The sequence below is a fragment of the Zeus faber genome (genome assembly GCF_960531495.2).
Source record: "Zeus faber genome assembly, chromosome: 6".
NCBI classification, from domain to species: Eukaryota; Metazoa; Chordata; class Actinopteri; order Zeiformes; family Zeidae; genus Zeus; species Zeus faber.
The window spans coordinates 35,688,611-35,708,678 of record NC_137201.1 but is presented as its reverse complement, the minus strand read 5'-3'; the positions used below and the strand labels follow the sequence as shown (position 1 = coordinate 35,708,678).

At 44.3% G+C, this 20,068-nt stretch overlaps 1 protein-coding gene across 2 annotated transcripts; it reads left to right on the top strand.

The window, feature by feature from the left end:
* The first annotated feature begins 377 nt into the window (after window positions 1-377).
* Window positions 378-19,711, top strand: dld (deltaD). 2 transcript variants are annotated; one of them, XM_080003006.1, is made up of 14 exons: window positions 378-497; window positions 2,581-2,656; window positions 3,521-3,600; window positions 3,940-4,008; window positions 4,083-4,152; window positions 4,377-4,477; window positions 4,653-4,796; window positions 4,972-5,073; window positions 5,376-5,566; window positions 5,799-5,969; window positions 6,054-6,243; window positions 8,645-8,782; window positions 9,172-9,261; window positions 19,141-19,711. In XM_080003006.1, exons 1-14 carry the CDS (start codon window positions 450-452, stop codon window positions 19,204-19,206), a joined length of 1,536 nt encoding a protein of 511 aa, XP_079859132.1. In that variant the 5' UTR covers window positions 378-449; the 3' UTR covers window positions 19,207-19,711. The 2 variants fall into 2 exon arrangements, with proteins under 2 accessions (XP_079859132.1, XP_079859133.1); XM_080003007.1 differs by having other exon boundaries at window positions 381-479.
* Window positions 19,712-20,068: the final 357 nt, after the last annotated feature.

Sequence of the window (20,068 nt, the reverse complement as noted above, 5' to 3'; positions counted from 1 at the left end):
ATGAGAAAGGCGAGGCAGTGTCCTTACCGCTTCAGGCAGCTGAAGAAATTCATGTTCTTATTCATGTTCTGATTATTATTGAAAGTTTGAGGCAGTTACATTGGGAGAAGGATGCTGAGGATGGAGCTGCCAGGCAAGAGGAAAAGAGGAAGCCAAAGAGAAGCTTTATGGAGGTGCTGAGGGAGGACATGCAGGCGGGTGGTGGAAGGGAGGAAGATGCACAGAACAGAAGGTGCTGGAGGCAGATGATCGGCTGTGGTGACCCCTAACGGGAGCAGTCCAAGGAAGAAGAAGATTGACAGTTTGAGGCAGAAGAACGCCAACTCCCACATTATGACGTCACCGGCTTCGATGACGTCATATAGAGGCGACGCGAGGCAGGTTCCCGGGCTGAATACGCATGCGCAGTGCGGAGTCCTTGGCGTACGTTAGAGGAGAGAAACGCCGCCATGCAGCACGTCTACAGAACCCTGTCCGCGGTGAGAGGCAACACAACGGTACACTGCAATACTCACACTGTAGTACTCACACTGTAGTACCGATACGGTACTCACTCTGTTCACAGGCTATCTGCCAGCCGGCTTACCTACTGGCTGGGTGCTAGGCTAGGTGCTAGGCTAGGTGCTAGGCTAGGTGCTAGGCTAGGTGCTAGGCTAGGTGCTAGGCTAGGGGAGTCCCGCAGGGTCGATCTGCTCCGTCCGGGTGGAGTCAGTGAGCTGTGGTTGTTTGTTCCAGTCCTGAATGTCAGTCGTCTGCGCAGATCAGATCCAGGTGTTCAGGACCAGACTGGTACACTAGAAACTTTCAGATCAAGTAACAGATCATTCTATTTGACAACAACTGTCAGATGGAATATCAACCTATCAGAAGACAGAAACACAGAAAATAAACTACAAATCGAGTTCCTCTCTCATTAAGGTTTCGTCATTTTATTGCAAGTGTGTTTCAATTCATCCATAGATGACAATCTCAATACCTTCAAACGGATCACAGTGAATAAAACAATTACACACACACACACACACACACACACACAATGTTCTTCACTCTTGGGCAGCTGGATGTGAAGTATCTAAATGTTTTATGTTTATCAAGTATTATTTAGGTATTGCTGCTCTAGATATCATCCACCCAGATGATGGAATACTGTCCTCAGATTCTGTAATTTATCTTTAACTTCTTCCACTGCAAACAGACAATGAATCACAATAAATGAATGTTTCCTTCTACACTTTAAAGAGGATTTATTATTCTCCTTTTAATCACTCTAATATAGGTCTCTGGGGTCCCTCAAAGGGAGTTTTGAAGTTTTTGTTGCTGAAAACACCACTGAGATGATGCATTCTAACCATTGTAACATGCCTCTAATCCATCCTGTCCCAGGATGCTCTGTTTAGTGGGAGGAGCCCCCCCCCCCCCTGAGTCCTAGTCTTAGTCTGTAAACTTTCACTGATTGCACCTCATCATTCCACCAAAATGTGTTTCTAAACTAATTTCAGATGATAAATGATCAATCCAGTTTGTGGATCTTCATCATATTACATATACAGTGTCATATTACATTTGTGCTGGTCTTCTTAGCGCTGTTCGGTATTCTCTTTTTTCTCCAGCTGTGGTTGGAGTTACTCAGATGGGGGCGGTTGTAATACTACTGACGTCCAACGTGACGTAGGACTGAGACACAAATGTGAACGGATCACAACAAACTGACTGTAGTTTTATTACTCAGTGTGTGTTAGTAGTTTTATTACACAGTGTGTGTTGGTAGTTTTATTACGCAGTATGTGTTGGTAGTTTTATTACTCAGTGTGTGTTAGTAGTTTTATTACATGAGGATGGTAGCTCAGGCGGTAGAGCTGGTGGTATAGTGATCTAAAGGTTGCTGGTTGGATCCCAGGCTCCTCCTGCTAGCATGCTGTAGTGTCCTTGAGCAAGACACTTAACCCCTAATTGCTCCTGATGGCTGCGTCCGTCGGTGTTTGAACAATTGTAAGTCGCTTTGGATAAAAGTGTCTGCTAAATGACTAAATGTAAATGTAATGTAATGTACACAGTATGTGTTAGTAGTTTTATTACACAGTGTGTGTTAGTAATTTTATTACACAGTGAAATAAACGATTTAATGAGTTCTTACAATATATGGACGGACACACAGATGGACAGACAGGTACATAGACAGACAGACTTTATTCTTCCTCAGAGCGTTCCGGGTCCGATGGGGGGTACTGGGATCACTGGGTAGGTGCGATGGGGGGTGTGCTGGGACTGGGATCACTGGATGAGAGGAACTGGGATCACTAGATGGGAGGAACTGGGATCACTGGATGGGGGGGTACTGGGATCACTGGATGGGGGGGTACTGGGATCACTGGATGGGAGGCACTGGGATCACTGGATGGGAGGCACTGGGATCACTGGATGGGAGGTACTGGGATCACTGGATGGGAGGTACTGGGATCACTGGATGGGAGGCACTGGGATCACTGGATAGGAGGTACTATGATCACTGGATGCGAGGTACTATGATCACTGGATGGGAGGTACTCGGATCACTGGTCTAACAGGTCTGTCCTACTGCAGCGCAGCCATCAACTCCCCTGCAGCATCCACAGAGCGACGCAGCTCAGCGCCAGGACGTACGCAGACCGAGCAGCACGTAAGCGCTGCTCTACTACAAGTTTACTGCTAGTTTACTACTACTACCTACTTCACTATTTGTTTACTGCTGGTGTACTACTAGTTTACTGCTGGTGTACTACTAGTTTACTGCTAGTTTACTACTACTCGCTACTACTATAATATAAATTGTGTTGTAATATAGTGTGTATTGTGTAGTAATATAGTGTAGTATAATATATTGTATATTGTATGGTAATTGTGTATTTTAATATATTGTGTAGTAATAAAGTGTATATTTATAGTAATATAGTGTAAATTGTACAGTAATATAGTGTATTATAATAAATTGTATGGTAAAATAGTGTATTGTGTTTTTTAATATATTGTATAATAAAATAGTGTATTATAATATATAGTAAAATAGTGTGTTGTATCGTACTATTGTATAGTGTATATTGTATAGATATATAGAGTATTGTAATATATTGTATAGTAACACAGTGTATATTGTATGGTAATTTAGTGCATTATTATGTATTGTATAGTAATATAGTGTATATTGTGTAGTAATATAGTGCATTATTATATATTGTATTGTATAGTAATATAGTGCATATTGTATAGTAATATAGTGCATTATTATATATTGTATTGTATAGTAATATAGTGTATATTGCATAGTAATATAGTGAATTATTATATATTGTATAGTAATATAGTGTATATTCTATAGTAATATAGTGAATTATTATATTTTGTATAGTCATATAGTGCATTATTATATATTGTATTGTATAGTAATATAGTGTATATTGTATAGTAATATAGTGAATTATTAAATATTGTATAGTAATATAGTGTATATTGTATAGTAATGTGTGATCCTGTTGCATTGTCTTAGTGGATGCTGATGTGACCGTGGTGGGCTCTGGTCCAGGGGGCTACGTGGCCGCCATCAAAGCTGCTCAGCTGGGCTTCAAGGTGAGAGGATGTTTGTATAAAGTTGACCATAGTTCCTCAGAGATGTTTTATTGTTCATTGCTTTCCATCCAGGGGTGCACATCACTTTTTTGGTCTAATCCTCAGAGGAGTGCTATGAGATGTTGGGTACTCACCCTTTACACGGCAAAAAAAATGGTCTAAAGTCACTCTGCCACTGCATCCCACCAAAATAAAGCATTCAAATTAAATATATATAATCCCCTTCATCCCGAGAAAGATTTCCGTTTGGGCCATCTTGATTCTGTAGCCTGGTACAGACCCTGCTGTGGTAGTAGCAGGAGTCTACTATCTTGATATGAATATGAATCTCTGTTCCAGACGGTGTGTGTGGAGAAGAACGTGACGCTGGGAGGAACTTGTCTCAATGTCGGCTGCATCCCCTCCAAGGTACCAGGGCGGCCATCTTGGTTTCTCAATCCTACTCTAGTGTGGGACTGGGTCTGACATCTCTCCCTCCCCAGGCCCTACTGAACAATTCCTATCTCTACCACTTGGCTCATGGGAAGGACTTTGAGAGCAGAGGAATTGAAAGTAAGAAATCCAGCCTTACCGGTCCTATTCCCGAGAGCAAGGCATTAACACACCAACACTATTATGATGATTATTATTACAATAATATGATTATTGAAACAACATCAAACTGTTTGTGCTGCGTTGAGGTTGAAGCTTCCAGTGATCAGCATTCAGTGTCCGTTGGTTGTAAATTCCACAAACTGCTCAGCTCTGAACACCCCTCCCCATTCCCCTCCTCCCAGTCTCTGGACTCTCGCTGAACCTGGAGAAGATGATGAGTCAGAAAAGTGGAGCCGTCAAAGCTCTGACCGGCGGCATCGCTCACCTCTTCAAGCAGAACAAGGTCAGAACTTTTCTCCACATGGTGCCAGGTTAGAACCCCCCCTTCGGTTCTGGGCAGCGTGCGTTCAACATGGAGCTGGAAACGTTCGTCTGGGTTTAGAAAAGTTTTTTTGAAATGTTCCTCATGAAACATTTGATGTCGTTGTAATATTGAACTGTGACCTCACTTCCTGAAGGTCACCCACGTCAGCGGCTTCGGCAGATTGACCGGCAAGAACCAGGTGACGGCTGTAGCAGCCGACGGCAGCGAGCAGGTCATCAACACCAAGAACATCCTGGTTGCCACCGGATCAGAGGTCACTCCTTTCCCTGGGATCCAGGTAGGACTTGTGATCTGAGTATGATCTCTGATCAGTCCCTATGTTTTGATCTGAGTATGATCTCAGATCAGTCCCTATGTTTTGATCTGAGTATGATCTCAGATCCGTCTGTATGTTCCGATCTTCATATGGCGCTGATTGGAAGGTTTGGATGCTAAGCTGTGTTGTGTTACAGATCGACGAGGAGAGCATCGTTTCTTCCACTGGAGCTCTGTCCTTGAAGAAGGTCCCAGGAGAACTGATCGTCATCGGAGCCGGGGTGATCGGAGTGGAGCTGGTCAGTGTCTGTGCTCAACACCATAACCATCCTTTAAATGGATTTAGCACAATAACCTCAAGCTGAAGTCGTATTAAAGGTTTCAGTCCTTGAATCTGTTTTGAAATATGCCGGTGTCGTGGTGTTGAACAAGTTGAGTTACTGCTTATTTTTCATTGTCGGGTGATGCATTTTTTTTGGTTGTTTTACAGACAGACTTGTAGTAAATGTCAGCTTCTAGTGTTTACTGCTGTTGGACTGATGGTAGATGTCCAGCCTGGCTCTCCAGTCTGAGCATGGTCATGTGTCCACCTGTCCTCTAGGGATCAGTGTGGCAGCGTCTGGGCTCCAAGGTGACTGCGGTGGAGTTTCTGGGTCATGTGGGAGGGATGGGCATAGACATGGAGATCTCCAAGAACTTCCAGCGCATTCTGCAGAAGCAGGGCATGAAGTTCAAGCTCGGCACCAAAGTCCTGGGGGCCACAAAGAGCCCGGACGGCAAGATCCACGTGGCGTGAGATTAATATTATTATACAGCAAAGTGTGATATCTAGACATTATCTTAGTGTCGTAGTGATTCATATCGTGTGTGTGTGTGTGTGTGTGTGTGTGTGTGTGTGAGTGTGTGTGAGTGTGTGTGTGTGTGTGTGTGTGTGTGTGTGTGTGTGTGTGTGTGTGTGTGTGTGTGTGTGTGTGTGTGTGTGTGTGTGTGTGTGTGTGTGTGTGTGTGTGTGTGTGTGTGTTAGTGTGGAGGCGGCGGCTGGAGGGAAGAACGAGAGCCTGAGCTGCGACGTGCTGCTGGTCTGCATCGGGAGACGACCTTTCACCCAGAACCTGGGGCTAGAGGGCATGGGCATCCAGCTAGACAGCAGGGGGCGCATCCCTGTCAACAGCCGCTTCCAGACTTCCATACCCAGGTACTACTGCAGTACTACCGGTAGCAAAGTATGTTATACTTCAGTTCAGGAACACATCAAACTGATGGTGCCCCTCTCCCCCAGTGTGTATGCCATAGGTGATGTAGTTGCAGGTCCCATGTTGGCCCACAAGGCGGAGGACGAGGGCATCCTGTGTGTGGAGGGGATGGCGGGCGGAGCTGTGCACATTGATTACAACTGTGTCCCCTCGGTCATCTACACCCACCCTGAGGTGGCGTGGGTGGGGAAGACAGAGGAGCAGCTGAAGGAGGAGGTGGGTGGGGGGACAACACACTATGTACTACACACTATATACTCTACACTACACTATGAACAATACACAATATACTACATATTATACACTATTCAAGAGCTTTGTTTGTCACATACATATACATACTTTCATACATAAACATACTTTCATACATATATGGAGTGAAATGTCAATGCAACGCACCTGATGATTACACACAATATGTTCTAGACTAAACATAATAGCTACCTAATTGCTACTTGACTAACTAACTGATTCCTAAAACGTAATGCAGTAAGTAAATCAAATAATATAGAATAAAATATAATAACTCAAAGGTAATGCAGAGTGGGGGTACAAAATAGAAATAAAGGGAATAGGCTTATGTATATGGGATAGACTACTATTACTTTACTCACTATGTACTATACACACTACATACTACACACTACACTATCAACTATACACTACATATTATACACTATACACAACATACTATAAACTACACACTACATGCTATATACACACTACATGCTATATACACCACATGCTATATACACTACATACTATACACTACATACTATACACTATATACTCTACACACTACATACTGTACGCAATGCATACTACACACAACACACTACACTATATACTATACACTACATATACACAACATACTATAAACCACACACTACATACTATATACACACTACATGCTATATACACTACATAATATACACTACATACTGTATGCACTGCATACTACACACAACACACTACACTATAAACTATACACTACATATACACTATACACCACATACTATAAACTACACTGTACATACTATATACACAATACATGCTATATACCAGGGGTGGGCAAACTTTTTGGCTCGGGGGCCACATCTAATTTTTATAACTGACACTGACCAGCGGGCCAGACCATTAGTAGACTCTCTGTCAATCTTGCGCTTTCTCTGTCTTGCTCATTGTGTTATGGGTGATGCATACGTGACGATCAGGTGAAGTGAAGAAGAGTGACTCGACGTCAGTCTAGGCCCGGCAATGCGCCATCTGGTGGTAGCATTAAGTATTACAGGAAAAGAACAGCGAAACGAATACTACAAATTGAAATATATTATAGGATTGTTGTTAATGTAAATGCCTTGCGGACTGGATATGGCCCACGGGCTGTAGTTTGCTATATACACTGCATACTTTACTCACTACATACTTTACACTATCTACTATACACTACATAGTACACACTACATGTGTACACTATGCAATACATACTATACACTACATACTATACACTAAATACTATACACTACATAATACACACTACATAATATACACTAGACACTTCATACTAGACACTTCATACTAGACACTTCATACTAGACACTTCATACTAGACACTAAATACTATACCCTATCAATTATACACTATACACAACATACTATAAACTACACACTACATACTATACACTACATAGTTTACTCACTACATACTATACACTACATAGTACACACTACATACTATACACTACATACTATACACTACATAGTACACACTACATAATATACACTACATACTATACACGACATGCTATATACACTACATGCTACATACACTACACGCTATACTCACTACATACTATACACCACACACTACATACTATACACTTCATATTACACACTACATATTTCACACTACACACTCCACACTACACATTATACACTACACACTATATATGGTACACGCTGCATACTATATACAACACGCTACGTACTATACACACTGCATACTGAACACTGCATACTACACACTATACACTACACACTACATACCAAACGCTACATACGACATGCTACATACTATGCATACTACACACTACATACTAACACGGTACATACTATTTACAACACGCTACATACTATACACACTGCATGGTATATACTATATACTACACGCTACATGGTATACACTACACACTACATACCAAACACTACATGCTACACACTACATACTATACACACTACATATCTACATACTATACACACCATATACTACATGCCACGTACTATAAACTACACACTACATACTATAAACTACACACTACCAACTACATACTATACACACTACACACTTTATACTACATACTATACACACTACAAACATTACTTTACACACCACATTACACACTAGGCACTACGTACTACACACTACACACGACACACTACAGACTACACACGATGTATTACACACTACATCGTCATGTAGCCACTTCGGTGGTGACACTACATAGACACTCAATGCATTATGGGATATGTGCTGATAGTGTTTGTCTCAGTGCGCGCCCCACCAGGGGGAGGAGTGGGTGTCATCCTAATACTATCTTCTTCTTCGTTGGTGTTTCAGGGTGTTCCCTACAAAGTAGGGAAGTTTCCCTTCGCAGCTAACAGCCGAGCCAAGACCAACAATGACACAGACGGCCTGGTGAAGATCCTGAGCCACAAGGAGAGCGACCGTATGTTGGGCTCCCACATCCTGGGCTCGGTGAGGACCTGGGGGCAGGGTTTGGGATGCAGGGCTTCCGCGTCCTGGGCTTGGTGAGGACCTGGGGGGGACAGGGCAGGGCTCCCGCATCCTGGGCGGGGTGAGGACCTGGGGGCGGGGCTGAGCAGGCAGGTCGGGGCTCCTGCATCCTGGGCTTGGTTAAACCCTGGGGGGGGGGGCAGGTCTCCCACATCCTGGACTCGGACAAGATCTGGAGTCGGTGCTCGGGTTGTGGGACTCCTGCATCCTAGGCTTGGTGAGGACCTGGCAGCAGGGCTGGGCAGGCAGGGCGGTGCTCCTGCATCCTGAGCATAGTGAGGACCATGAGGTGCGGCTAGTGCTTCCTGAGCTAAACTGATTGTGTTTGTGTTTCTGCTGCTGTCCTGCAGGGGGCAGGAGAGATGATCAATGAGGCAGCGCTGGCAATGGAGTACGGAGCTTCCTGCGAGGACGTCGCCCGAGTGTGTCACGCACATCCTGTGAGTCCTGACCCCAGATAAAACACACTTTATATACACTAGATTGATTTGTATATATTCATTTATATAGATAAATATACTGTGTGTAGTTCCCCCTCGTGCCGCCAAATCAGCTGTGACCCGTGGAGGCATGGACTCCACCAGACTCTGAAGGTGTCCTGTGGTGTCTGGCACCAAGACGTTAGCAGCAGATCCTTTAAGTCCTGCAAGTTGGAGGTGGGGCCCCCATGGATCAGGCTTGTTGTTCCAGCACATCTCACAGATGCGCCATCGGATCGGACTCTAACCCCGCCCATCCTCATGATGTAGAAGAAAAGGTGATTCATCAGACCACTACCTTCTTTTATTGCTCCATGGTCCAGTTGTGACACTCACATGTCCATTGTAGGTCCTTTCAGGGGTGGACAGGGGTCAGCATGGACACTGAGCGCTCCTATACGCAGCAAGCTGCCATGCACTGTGTGTTCTACACCTTTCTATCATAGCAACATTCACTTTTTCAACACTTTGTGCTACAGTAGTTCTACTGTGGCATTGAACCAGGCGGACTAGACTTCACTCCCCACGTGCATCAATGAGCCTTTGGCCCCATGACCCTGTCACCGGTTCACCGGTCGTCCTTCCTTGGAGCACTTTTGGTAGTAACCACTGCATAGCGGGAACAGCCACAAGACCTGTGCTTGTGGAGATGCTCTGACCCAGTCGTCCAGCATCACAATGTGCTCCTTGTCAAAGTGGCTCAGGTCCTTACGCTGCTTCAACACATCAACTTCAACAACTGACTCTTCACTTGCTGCCTCATATATAATATAACAATAATTTATATAATAATAATAATAATAATAATATATAACAGTATACAGGTACATCTCATAAATTAGAATATCATGAAAAAGTTAGAAAGTCCATATATAGATTCATTACACGTAGAGTGAAATATTTCAAGCCTTTTGTTTCTTGAAATTTTGATGATTGTGGCTATAGATATTGAAAACCCAAAATTCAGTGTCTAAGCTAAGGAACTCCAAGCACCTGCAAAGGTTTCCTGAGCCTTGAAATTATCTCTGTCTGGCTCAGTAGGCTACACAATTTTGGGGAAGACTGCTGACGTGACAGATTCCAGAAGACAGTCATTGACTCTCCACAAGGACGTTAAGCCACAAAATGTCATTGCTAAAGAAGCTGGTTGTTCACAGAGTGCTGTATTCAAGCATGTTCATAGAAAGTTGATTGGAAGGAAAAAGTGCGGAAGGAAAAGGTGCACCAGCAAAAGGGATAACCGCAGCCTTGAGAGGATTGTCAAGCAAAAACTATTCCACTGTTGCACAGTGGTCCAAAGTCCTCTTTTCAGATGAAAGTACATTTTGCAAGTCATTTGGAAATCAAGGTCCCAGAGTCTGGAGGAAAAGTGGAGAGGCACAGAATCCACATGGCTTGAAATCCAGTGTGAAGTTTCCACAGTCAGTGATGATTTGGGCTGCCATGTCATCTGCTGGTGTTGGTCCACTGTGTTTTCTCAAGTCCACATTCAACACAGCCATCTAGCAACACATTTTAGAGCACTTCATGCTTCCTTCTGCTGACAAGCTGGATGGAGATGCTGATTTCATTTTCCAGCAGGACTTGGCACCTGCCCACACTGCCAATGGTACCAAAAGCTGGTTCAATAACCGTGCCGTTACTGTGCTTTATTGGCCAGCAAACTGGCCTAATCTAAACCCCATAGAGCAGGGGTGCCCAACTCGTCTTCAGTGGAGGATGAGATGTTGACACTACAGGCTAACATTCATCTCAAGTCCAGGGCTCGTGGACCATTTTGGAACTTACTCACAGAGGAAAATTACCCAAACATGAGGAAATGTGCTACCTCCTTGACTGCATTATTCGGCTCTACTTATTTATGTGAGTCAGCCTTTTCCCACATGAAGACTATTGAGTCGAAATAGCGTTCCACCATGACTGATCATCATTTGGAAGCCTGCTTGAGGCTGGCTACCAGCAGCTACTGTCGGGACTGTGCAACCCTGGCCAGCTCCATTCAGTGCAAGTCATCAGAGTAAGGTAGTGACCATAAATGTATTTAATGCTGTGCCGTAAGGGTTCAGGCAGGGATGCAAGGTACGCCAACATATATTGTATATTTGAAGTATGCTCAGTATAAACATATAAATAAATATATTTCGCATTTTTTAATGAAGGTAGATCATTTTGACCTGGTCATTTTAAAAGTAGCTTGCAAGCTGAAAAAGAGTGGGCACCCCTGCCATAGAGAATCTATGGGGTATTGTCAAGGGGAAGATGAGAGACACCAGACTCAACAATGCAGATGACCTGAAGGCTGCTCTCAAAGCAACCTGGGCTTCCATAACACCTGAGCAGTGCCACAGGCTGACGGCCTCCATGCCATGCCGCGTTGATGCAGTAATTCATGCAAAAGGAGGCCCGACCAAGTATTGAGTGCATAGAAATGAACATACTTTTCAGAAGCCTAACATTTCTGTTTAAAATATCCTTTTTTTTATTGATCTTATGTAATATTCTAATTTTCTGAGACACTGAATTTGGGGTTTTATTATCTATAGCCACAATCATCAAAATTTCAAGAACTAAAGGCTTGAAATATTTCACTCTGTGTAATGGATCTATATAATATATGGGTTTCACTTTCTGAAATGAGTGACACAAAATAATGAACTTTTTCTTAATATTCAAATTTTATGAGATGTACCTGTGTATATCACGTGGCACAGTGCATTGTACTGCTGCCTCACAGCAAGAATCAGTAAGGACCCCCACCAAAAACATGCACACATCATCGTCTGACCAGCGATGGACACTTGGTACGAGGTCCCCGGGTGTCGACGAATGCTGTCCACTGCTGCTGGCTGCCCCCCGGAGGGAGGACAAGCCAGTGTGGGTCAAATGCAGAGGCCTCGTACCGGCCACCACGGTGACAATTAAAGATTCTTCTACTATATATAATAATAATATATCCCACACTTTGACAGGTGCCATTGGAACAGTAGCGTACATGTATTGGGTATTTAAACTACAGCCTTTGGATTGGAGCAGATGCTACAACCTGTGGTTCTGTAACCCCTCCCTCTCCTCTCACTCAACATCCACTGATACGCAGCAGCACTGAGCTACTTTATTATCCACCGAGGTGTAACGCTGCAGTGTGAGGTCAAATGGGAAGTGGGAGAGTTAGAATAAAGCACTAAAATGTCGCTGTAATGTGAACATATAAAACATGAGATGCACCAATCTATTTGCCGGTGACCAGAATCAGTTGGTGCTCACCGGCCGATTGGGGTCAGATATATTTTCAGATTCTGTGCTCATGTACCGTACGCAAATATTCAAAATGCTCCGATACCAAAGTAATGTAACGTAGTTGCATAGTTGACACTCAAAGAGCGAAAGGAAGGAAATTATGGCTGTTTGGAGGTACTTCAAGGTAACCAAGGAAGATTACATAAATAATTTATCTATCGCCTGATAATTCTGTAACATTGTGCATACTGAATATCACTGTCACCACAGCGGAGCTCCCATCCTGATGAAAGATTTGACTTTTTTGAGATTCTTGATGATTCACTCAGGAAAACCAGTCGTTCGATTTGATTCACTTGGTTTAACGCACGGTGACTTCCCGTGAACCAGAGGGAAAGAGTCGGCCATTTATTTTATTTGTAATTTTTTTTTTTAATGATTTCAATTTATTTGCAAAATACCATATAAATATGATAGAAAGGTATATTTGCGCTTATTATTGGAATAGGCTTTCATTTGAAGTTGGAGCTGGACATTTCCATGTTAGTTATATTTGACCCACCGCAGATTTTTGGTACATGTGTATACATATACAGTATGTGTGTATACATATACAGTATGTGTGTATACATATACAGTATGCATATGTGTATAGATATACTGTATGTATGTATATATACATGTATATGTGTATAGATATACAGCATGTATGTGTATATACACGTATATGTGTATACATATAAAGCATGTATGTGTATATACTATATACAGCAGGAGCAAAGTATTGAACACGTCAACATTTTTCTCAGTAAATATATTTCTGATGGGGCTGTTGACATGAAATTGTCACCAGACGTCGGTAACAACCCAAGTAATCCACACATACAAAGAAATCAAAACATATATGTCCATAAATGAGGTTAAGTGTAATAAAGTGGAATGAAACAGGGAAAAAGTATTGAACATGCTTGCTGAAATGTATTTAATACTTAATAGAAAAGCCCTAGTTGGTAACGACAGCTTCAAGATGCCTCCTCTGTGAAGGAGCTCGTGGCCTGCGTTGCTCAGGTGTGATTTTTGCCCATTCTTCTACACCAACTGTCTTCAAATGGTGAAGGTTCCGGGGGCCTCTTCTATCAACTCTGATCTTCACTTCTTTCCATAGATCTTCAATTGGATTCAGTCAGATGATTGACTGGGCCATTCTAGAAGCTTTATTTTCTTTCTCTGAAGCCAGTGGAGAGTTTCCTTGGCCGTGTGTTTGGGATCATTGTCTTGCTGAGATGTCCACCCTCGTTTCATCTTCAGCATCCTGGTCGACGGCAGCATATTCTTGTCAAGAATGTCTCGCTACTTTTCTCCATTCATCCATCCTTCAATGATGTGAAGTCTGCCAGGACCACATGCTGAAAAACAGCCCCACACCATAATGTTCCCACCTCCAAACTTCACTGTTGGTCTGGTGTTTTTAGGGTGATGTGCAGTGCCATTTCTCCTCCAAACATGGTGTGTGCTATGACATCCAAAGAGTTCAGTTTTGGTCTCTTTTGACCAGACTATTTTATCCAGTATTTCATTGTGTTGTCCAAACGTTGTGCAGCAAACTTTAAACATGCCTCAACAAGCTGCTTCTTCAGCTGGTGCCTCAACATTCTTCTTCTTCAGCTGGTGTCTCTACATGCTTCTTCAGATGGTGCCTCTACATGCTTCTTCTTCAGAGGGTGCCTCTACATGCTTCTTCTTCAGATGGTGCCTCTACATGCTTCTTCTTCAGATGGTGCCTCTACATGCTTCTTCTTCAGATGGTGCCTCTACATGCTTCTTCTTCAGATGGTGCCGCTACATGCTTCTTCTTCAGATGGTGCCTCTACATGCTTCTTCTTCAGCTGGTGCCTCTACATGCTTCTTCTTCAGATGGTGCCGCTACATGCTTCTTCTTCAGATGGTGCCTCTACATGCTTCTTCTTCAGATGGTGCCTCTACATGCTTCTTCAGATGGTGCCTCTACATGCTTCTTCTTCAGATGGTGCCGCTACATGCTTCTTCTTCAGATGGTGCCTCTACATGCTTCTTCTTCAGCTGGTGCCTCTACATGCTTCTTCAGATGGTGCCTCTACATGCTTCTTCAGATGGTGCCTCTACATGCTTCTTCTTCAGATGGTGCCGCTACATGCTTCTTCTTCAGATGGTGCCTCTACATGCTTCTTCTTCAGATGGTGCCTCTACATGCTTCTTCTTCAGATGGTGCCGCTACATGCTTCTTCTTCAGATGGTGCCTCTACATGCTTCTTCTTCAGATGGTGCCTCTACATGCTTCTTCAGATGGTGCCTCTACATGCTTCTTCTTCAGATGGTGCCGCTACATGCTTCTTCTTCAGATGGTGCCTCTACATGCTTCTTCTTCAGCTGGTGCCTCTACATGCTTCTTCAGATGGTGCCTCTACATGCTTCTTCAGATGGTGCCTCTACATGCTTCTTCTTCAGATGGTGCCGCTACATGCTTCTTCTTCAGATGGTGCCTCTACATGCTTCTTCTTCAGATGGTGCCTCTACATGCTTCTTCTTCAGATGGTGCCGCTACATGCTTCTTCTTCAGATGGTGCCTCTACATGCTTCTTCTTCAGATGGTGCCTCTACATGCTTCTTCTTCAGATGGTGCCGCTACATGCTTCTTCTTCAGATGGTGCCTCTACATGCTTCTTCAGATGGTGCCTCTACATGCTTCTTCTTCAGATGGTGCCGCTACATGCTTCTTCTTCAGATGGTGCCTCTACATGCTTCTTCTTCAGCTGGTGCCTCTACATGCTTCTTCAGATGGTGCCTCTACATGCTTCTTCAGATGGTGCCTCTACATGCTTCTTCTTCAGATGGTGCCTCTAAATGCTTCTTCTTCAGATGGTGCCTCTACATGCTTCTTCTTCAGATGGTGACTCTACATGCTTCTTCTTCAGACTTCAGATGGTGCCTCTAAATGCTTCTTCTTCAGATGGTGCCTCTACATGCTTCTTCTTCAGATGGTGCCTCTACATGCTTCTTCTTCAGATGGTGCCTCTACATGCTTCTTCTTCAGATGGTGCCTCTACATGCTTCTTCTTCAGATGGTGCCTCTACATGCTTCTTCTTCAGATGGTGCCTCTACATGCTTCTTCTTTAGCTGGTGCCTCTACATGCTTCTAATTATTCTTTTGACTCCTCTGTCAGAAATCTTGTGAGGAGTACCTCGTCGTGGCCGGTTGATGGTGAAATTATGTTCTTTCCACTTCCAGATAATGGCCCCCATACTGCTCACCGGAAATATTCAGAAGTTCAGAAATACGTCTGTACCCAATGCCATCAGGATGTTTTGCAACAATAAGGTTGCGAAGGTCTTGAGAGAGCTCTTTGGTTTTACCATCATGAGATGCTTTTTGTGTGACACCATGGTCATAAGAAACCTTTTTATAGGCCATCAACGAGGACTAAAGCAGCTGATATTAATTTGCACTGATAGGAGGCAGGATTGCTTCCTAAATACTGATAGATTTCAGCTGCTTTCTTGCCTTCCCATGCCTTTCTGCACCTCCTGTTCTTCATGTCTTCAATACTTTTTCCCAGTTTCATTCCACTTTATTACACATAACCTCATTTATGGACATATATGTTTTGATTTCTTTGTATGTGTGGATTACTTGGGTTGTTACCGACGTCTGGTGAAGCTTTCATGTCAACAGCCCCATCAGAAATATATTTACATTTACATTTAGTCATTTATCAGACGCTTTTATCCAAAGCGACTTACAAGGGAGAATAACATTCAGCTACATTGCGACAGAGATTAGTGTAATAACAACATTGGTGTAACAATAAATACTGCAAGGTGGTGCTAAGTAATTGTAGGTTAGGACAGGAGGTACTCACTGAAGAGCTGGGTCTTCAGGTGCTTCTTAAAGACAGAGAGGGAGGTCCCCGCTCTGGTCATTTTTGGCAGCTCGTTCCACCAACGTGGAACTACAAATGAGAATAGCCTGGATTGCCGTGGCTGTATGGCCGGCAGAGCCAGGCGACGCTCATTTGACGAGCGCAGCATCCGGGGGGCAACATGTGCTCTTACAAGAGCACTTAAGTAGGTGGGAGCATTCCCAGCAATCACTCTGTAGGCAGCATCAGAGACTTGAACTTGATGCGGGCGGCTACAGGTAACCAGTGGAGCTCGATGAGCAGCGGAGTGACATGTGCCCTCTTTGGCTGGTTGAACACCAGTCGCGCCGCCGCGACTTATTGAGAAATATGTTGATGTGTTCAATCTGAATCAGAAATACTTTAATAATCCCAGGGGGAAATTACTTTTGTTACAGCTCCAATCTACATACAACATATTAACATACAACATATAATAATTATTAAGAGAACATATTTATATATAAATAAATATATAAACATATCTATATACACATGGTAAAGAGTAAAATGTACAGTTAAAAATGTGTAAGAAGAAGAAAGTGCAGAAGTGGATATCTGTGTTTTGAGGTCAGATTACAGAGAGGGGGCGTCTTGACTCTCTGAGGGAGGCGTTGTAGAGATTGATGACCACAGGCAGGAATGATTTCCTGTGGCGCTCTGTGGTGCATCTGGGTAAGAGGAGTCTTCTGCTGAAGGTGCTCCTCTGCTGGGCCAGTGTGTCGTAGAGAGGGTGTGAGACGTTGTCCCAGATGGACTGAAGCCTGGACAGCATCCTCCTCTCTGCCACAGTCGTCAGGGTGTCCAGCTCCTCTCCTACGACATCAACGGCCTCCTGATTAGTTTGTTTAGTCTGTTGTTGTCTGCGACCCTCAGCCCACTGCCCCAGCATGTGACAGCGAAGAAGATCGTACTGGCCACAACAGACTCATAGAACATCCTCAGCATCGTCCGGCAGATGTTAAAGGACCTCAGCCCCTGTAGTTAAAGGACCTCAGCCCCTGTAGGAAATAGAGTCGGCTTTGGCCCTTTTTGTAGACTGCCTCGGTGCTTCTGGTCCAGTCCAACTTGTTATTGAAGTACACCCCCAGGTACTTGTACTCCTCCACAGTGTCCACAAGGACCCCCTGGATGGAAACAGGTCACGGATATTTTTGCCCTCCTCAGATCCACTGAACACCTTTGTCTTTGTCACCTGGAGTGAGCTGAACCATCTGCAGCTCAATGTGACTAAGTTGCCCACAACAGTCCTGTATTCACCCTTTTTAATACAACCAACTATTGCTGAGTCATCAGAAAACTTCTGAAGGTGGCAGGACTCAAAAGTTGGTGCAACAGTTGAAGTCTGAGGTGAAGAGGGTGAAGAAGAAGGGAGAGAGGACAGTCCCCTGTGGGGCCCCAGTGTTGCTGACTACCCTGTCCGACACACAGTTCTGTAGGCGTACATACTGTGGTCTGCCCGTCAGGTAATCAACAATCCAGGACATGATGGGGGTCTCCACCTGCATCGCAGCCATCTTCTCACCCAGTAGAGCCGGACGGATGGTGTGGAAAGCACTGGAGAAATCAAAGAACATGACTCTCACAGTGCCCGCCGGCTTGTCCAGATGAGTGTAGACTCTGTTCAGCAGGTAGATGATGCTGTGGATCAGTGAAAGGCCTGACCATAGGCCTTAGCTGCTCCAGGACGAGCCTCTCGAAGGTCTTCATGATGTGGGACGTCAGAGCCACCGGTCCTGAGGGCTGCTGGGACGCGGCGTCTTCGGCACAGGAACGAGGCAGGACGTCTTCCACAGCACAGGGACCCTCTGGAGGTGCAGGCTCAGGCTGCAGACTTGACTGAGTACTCCACACAGCTGGGGGGCACAGGCTTTAAGCACCCTGGGAAATACACCGTCGGGGCCTGCAGCTTTGCCGGAGTGGAGTCTCGTCAGCTGTCTTCTCACCAGGTCAGGCGTGAAGGACACTGTAGAGGTGACAGTTGGGGGAGGGGTGGGGTCCTCAGGTTGTGGAGGACATGATGTAGAGCAGGGGGGAGGGGTGGAGTAGGTGGGTGTGAATTGAGGCGGTGAGGAGGAGGGGGAGATAAAGTGGCAGTTGTTGAGCAGCCAGCAGCAGAGACTTGTGGGGGATGGGCCGCAGTATCAAACCTATTGAAAAATAGGTTCAGTTCATTGGCCCGGTCTGCACGGCCCTCCAACCCCATGCCACCAGTCTTCTGGAACCCAGTGATGGTTCTCATGCCACTCCACACATCCCTCATGTTGTTTTGCTGGAGTTTCTCCTCCAGCTTTCTCCAATAACTGTCTTTAGCCTCCTTGATTGTAAGTTTGAGTACCCCCTGCACTCTCCTCACCTCATCACGGTTGCCATCTCTGAACGCCCTCTTCTTTTCGTTCAGTATGGCCTTAATGTCCTTAGTGTCCTAAGTGTCCTTAGTCTTCAATATTTATTGCCCCCGCTGTATGTGTATAGATATTCAGTATGTATGTGTATATGTGTATAGTTATACAGTATGTGTATATAGGTATGTGTATAGATATACAGTTTGTATGTGTGTAGTTATACAGTATGTATGTGAATATACGTATGTGTATAGATATACAGTATGTGTGTGTATATAGCAGTGATATAAAGAGATGTGACTCCTGTGTCTCTCCCCTCCAGACGGTTTCGGAGGCATTCAGGGAAGCCAACCTCGCCGCTTCCTTCGGTAAAGCCATCAACTTCTGAGGCTCCGCCCGCCCAGCCCCGCCACCCCCATGTATATAACTACAGAACGTCTTGATATTTAAATGTGAAACATGAAATGGTTTGGGAGCTCGCTGTGCTCTTTTCCACCTCCCTTCTTCAACCAGGTTGACCCCATGTGGCACCATGCTAACTAGGTTAGCACCTTGCACAATGTGTGTTCACAAGGTGGCGCTACAATGAGTAAAGAAAAGGAAAAGTGGAGCTGCCACCAGGTAGCGACGCTGAGTAGATCATCCTCATCCTCATCCTTCTCCTCCTCCTCCTGCTCTGGGTATTGAACTGGCTGCTGCTCTGTTCCACTTCCTGTTTTGGTTTTAATAATTTCTTTCAATGCTTTGGCTTCCAGACTGTTTCTAAAGCAAGAAAGTCTGGGACCAGTCTGGGACAGTGTATTAGATGGTGCAGGAACATCCTGGGGTGTTTTAAGATGTTTCTTTGTTCTGATGTTTCTTCACCAAACGACAATAAAACTGTTTCAACTCTGTGTTTGGATTCTTAGTGGATCTCTTGAGTCCCTAAACCACCCTGTACACCACCCTCTACACCAGGGGTGCCCACACTTTTTCGGCTTGCGAGCTACTTTTAAAATGACCAGATCAAAATGATGTACCTGCATTAAAAAATGCTAAATATGTTTATTTATATATATATATATACTGAATATACTTTATATATACAATATGTTACCTTGCATTACTGCATGAACCCTTACGGCACATTACAATTAAATACATTTGTGGTCACTACATTACTCTGATGACTTGCACTGGATGGAGTCGTCAGGGTTACATCGTCCAGACAGTAGCTGCTGGTAGCCTCAAGCAGCTTCCAGCGCATCATC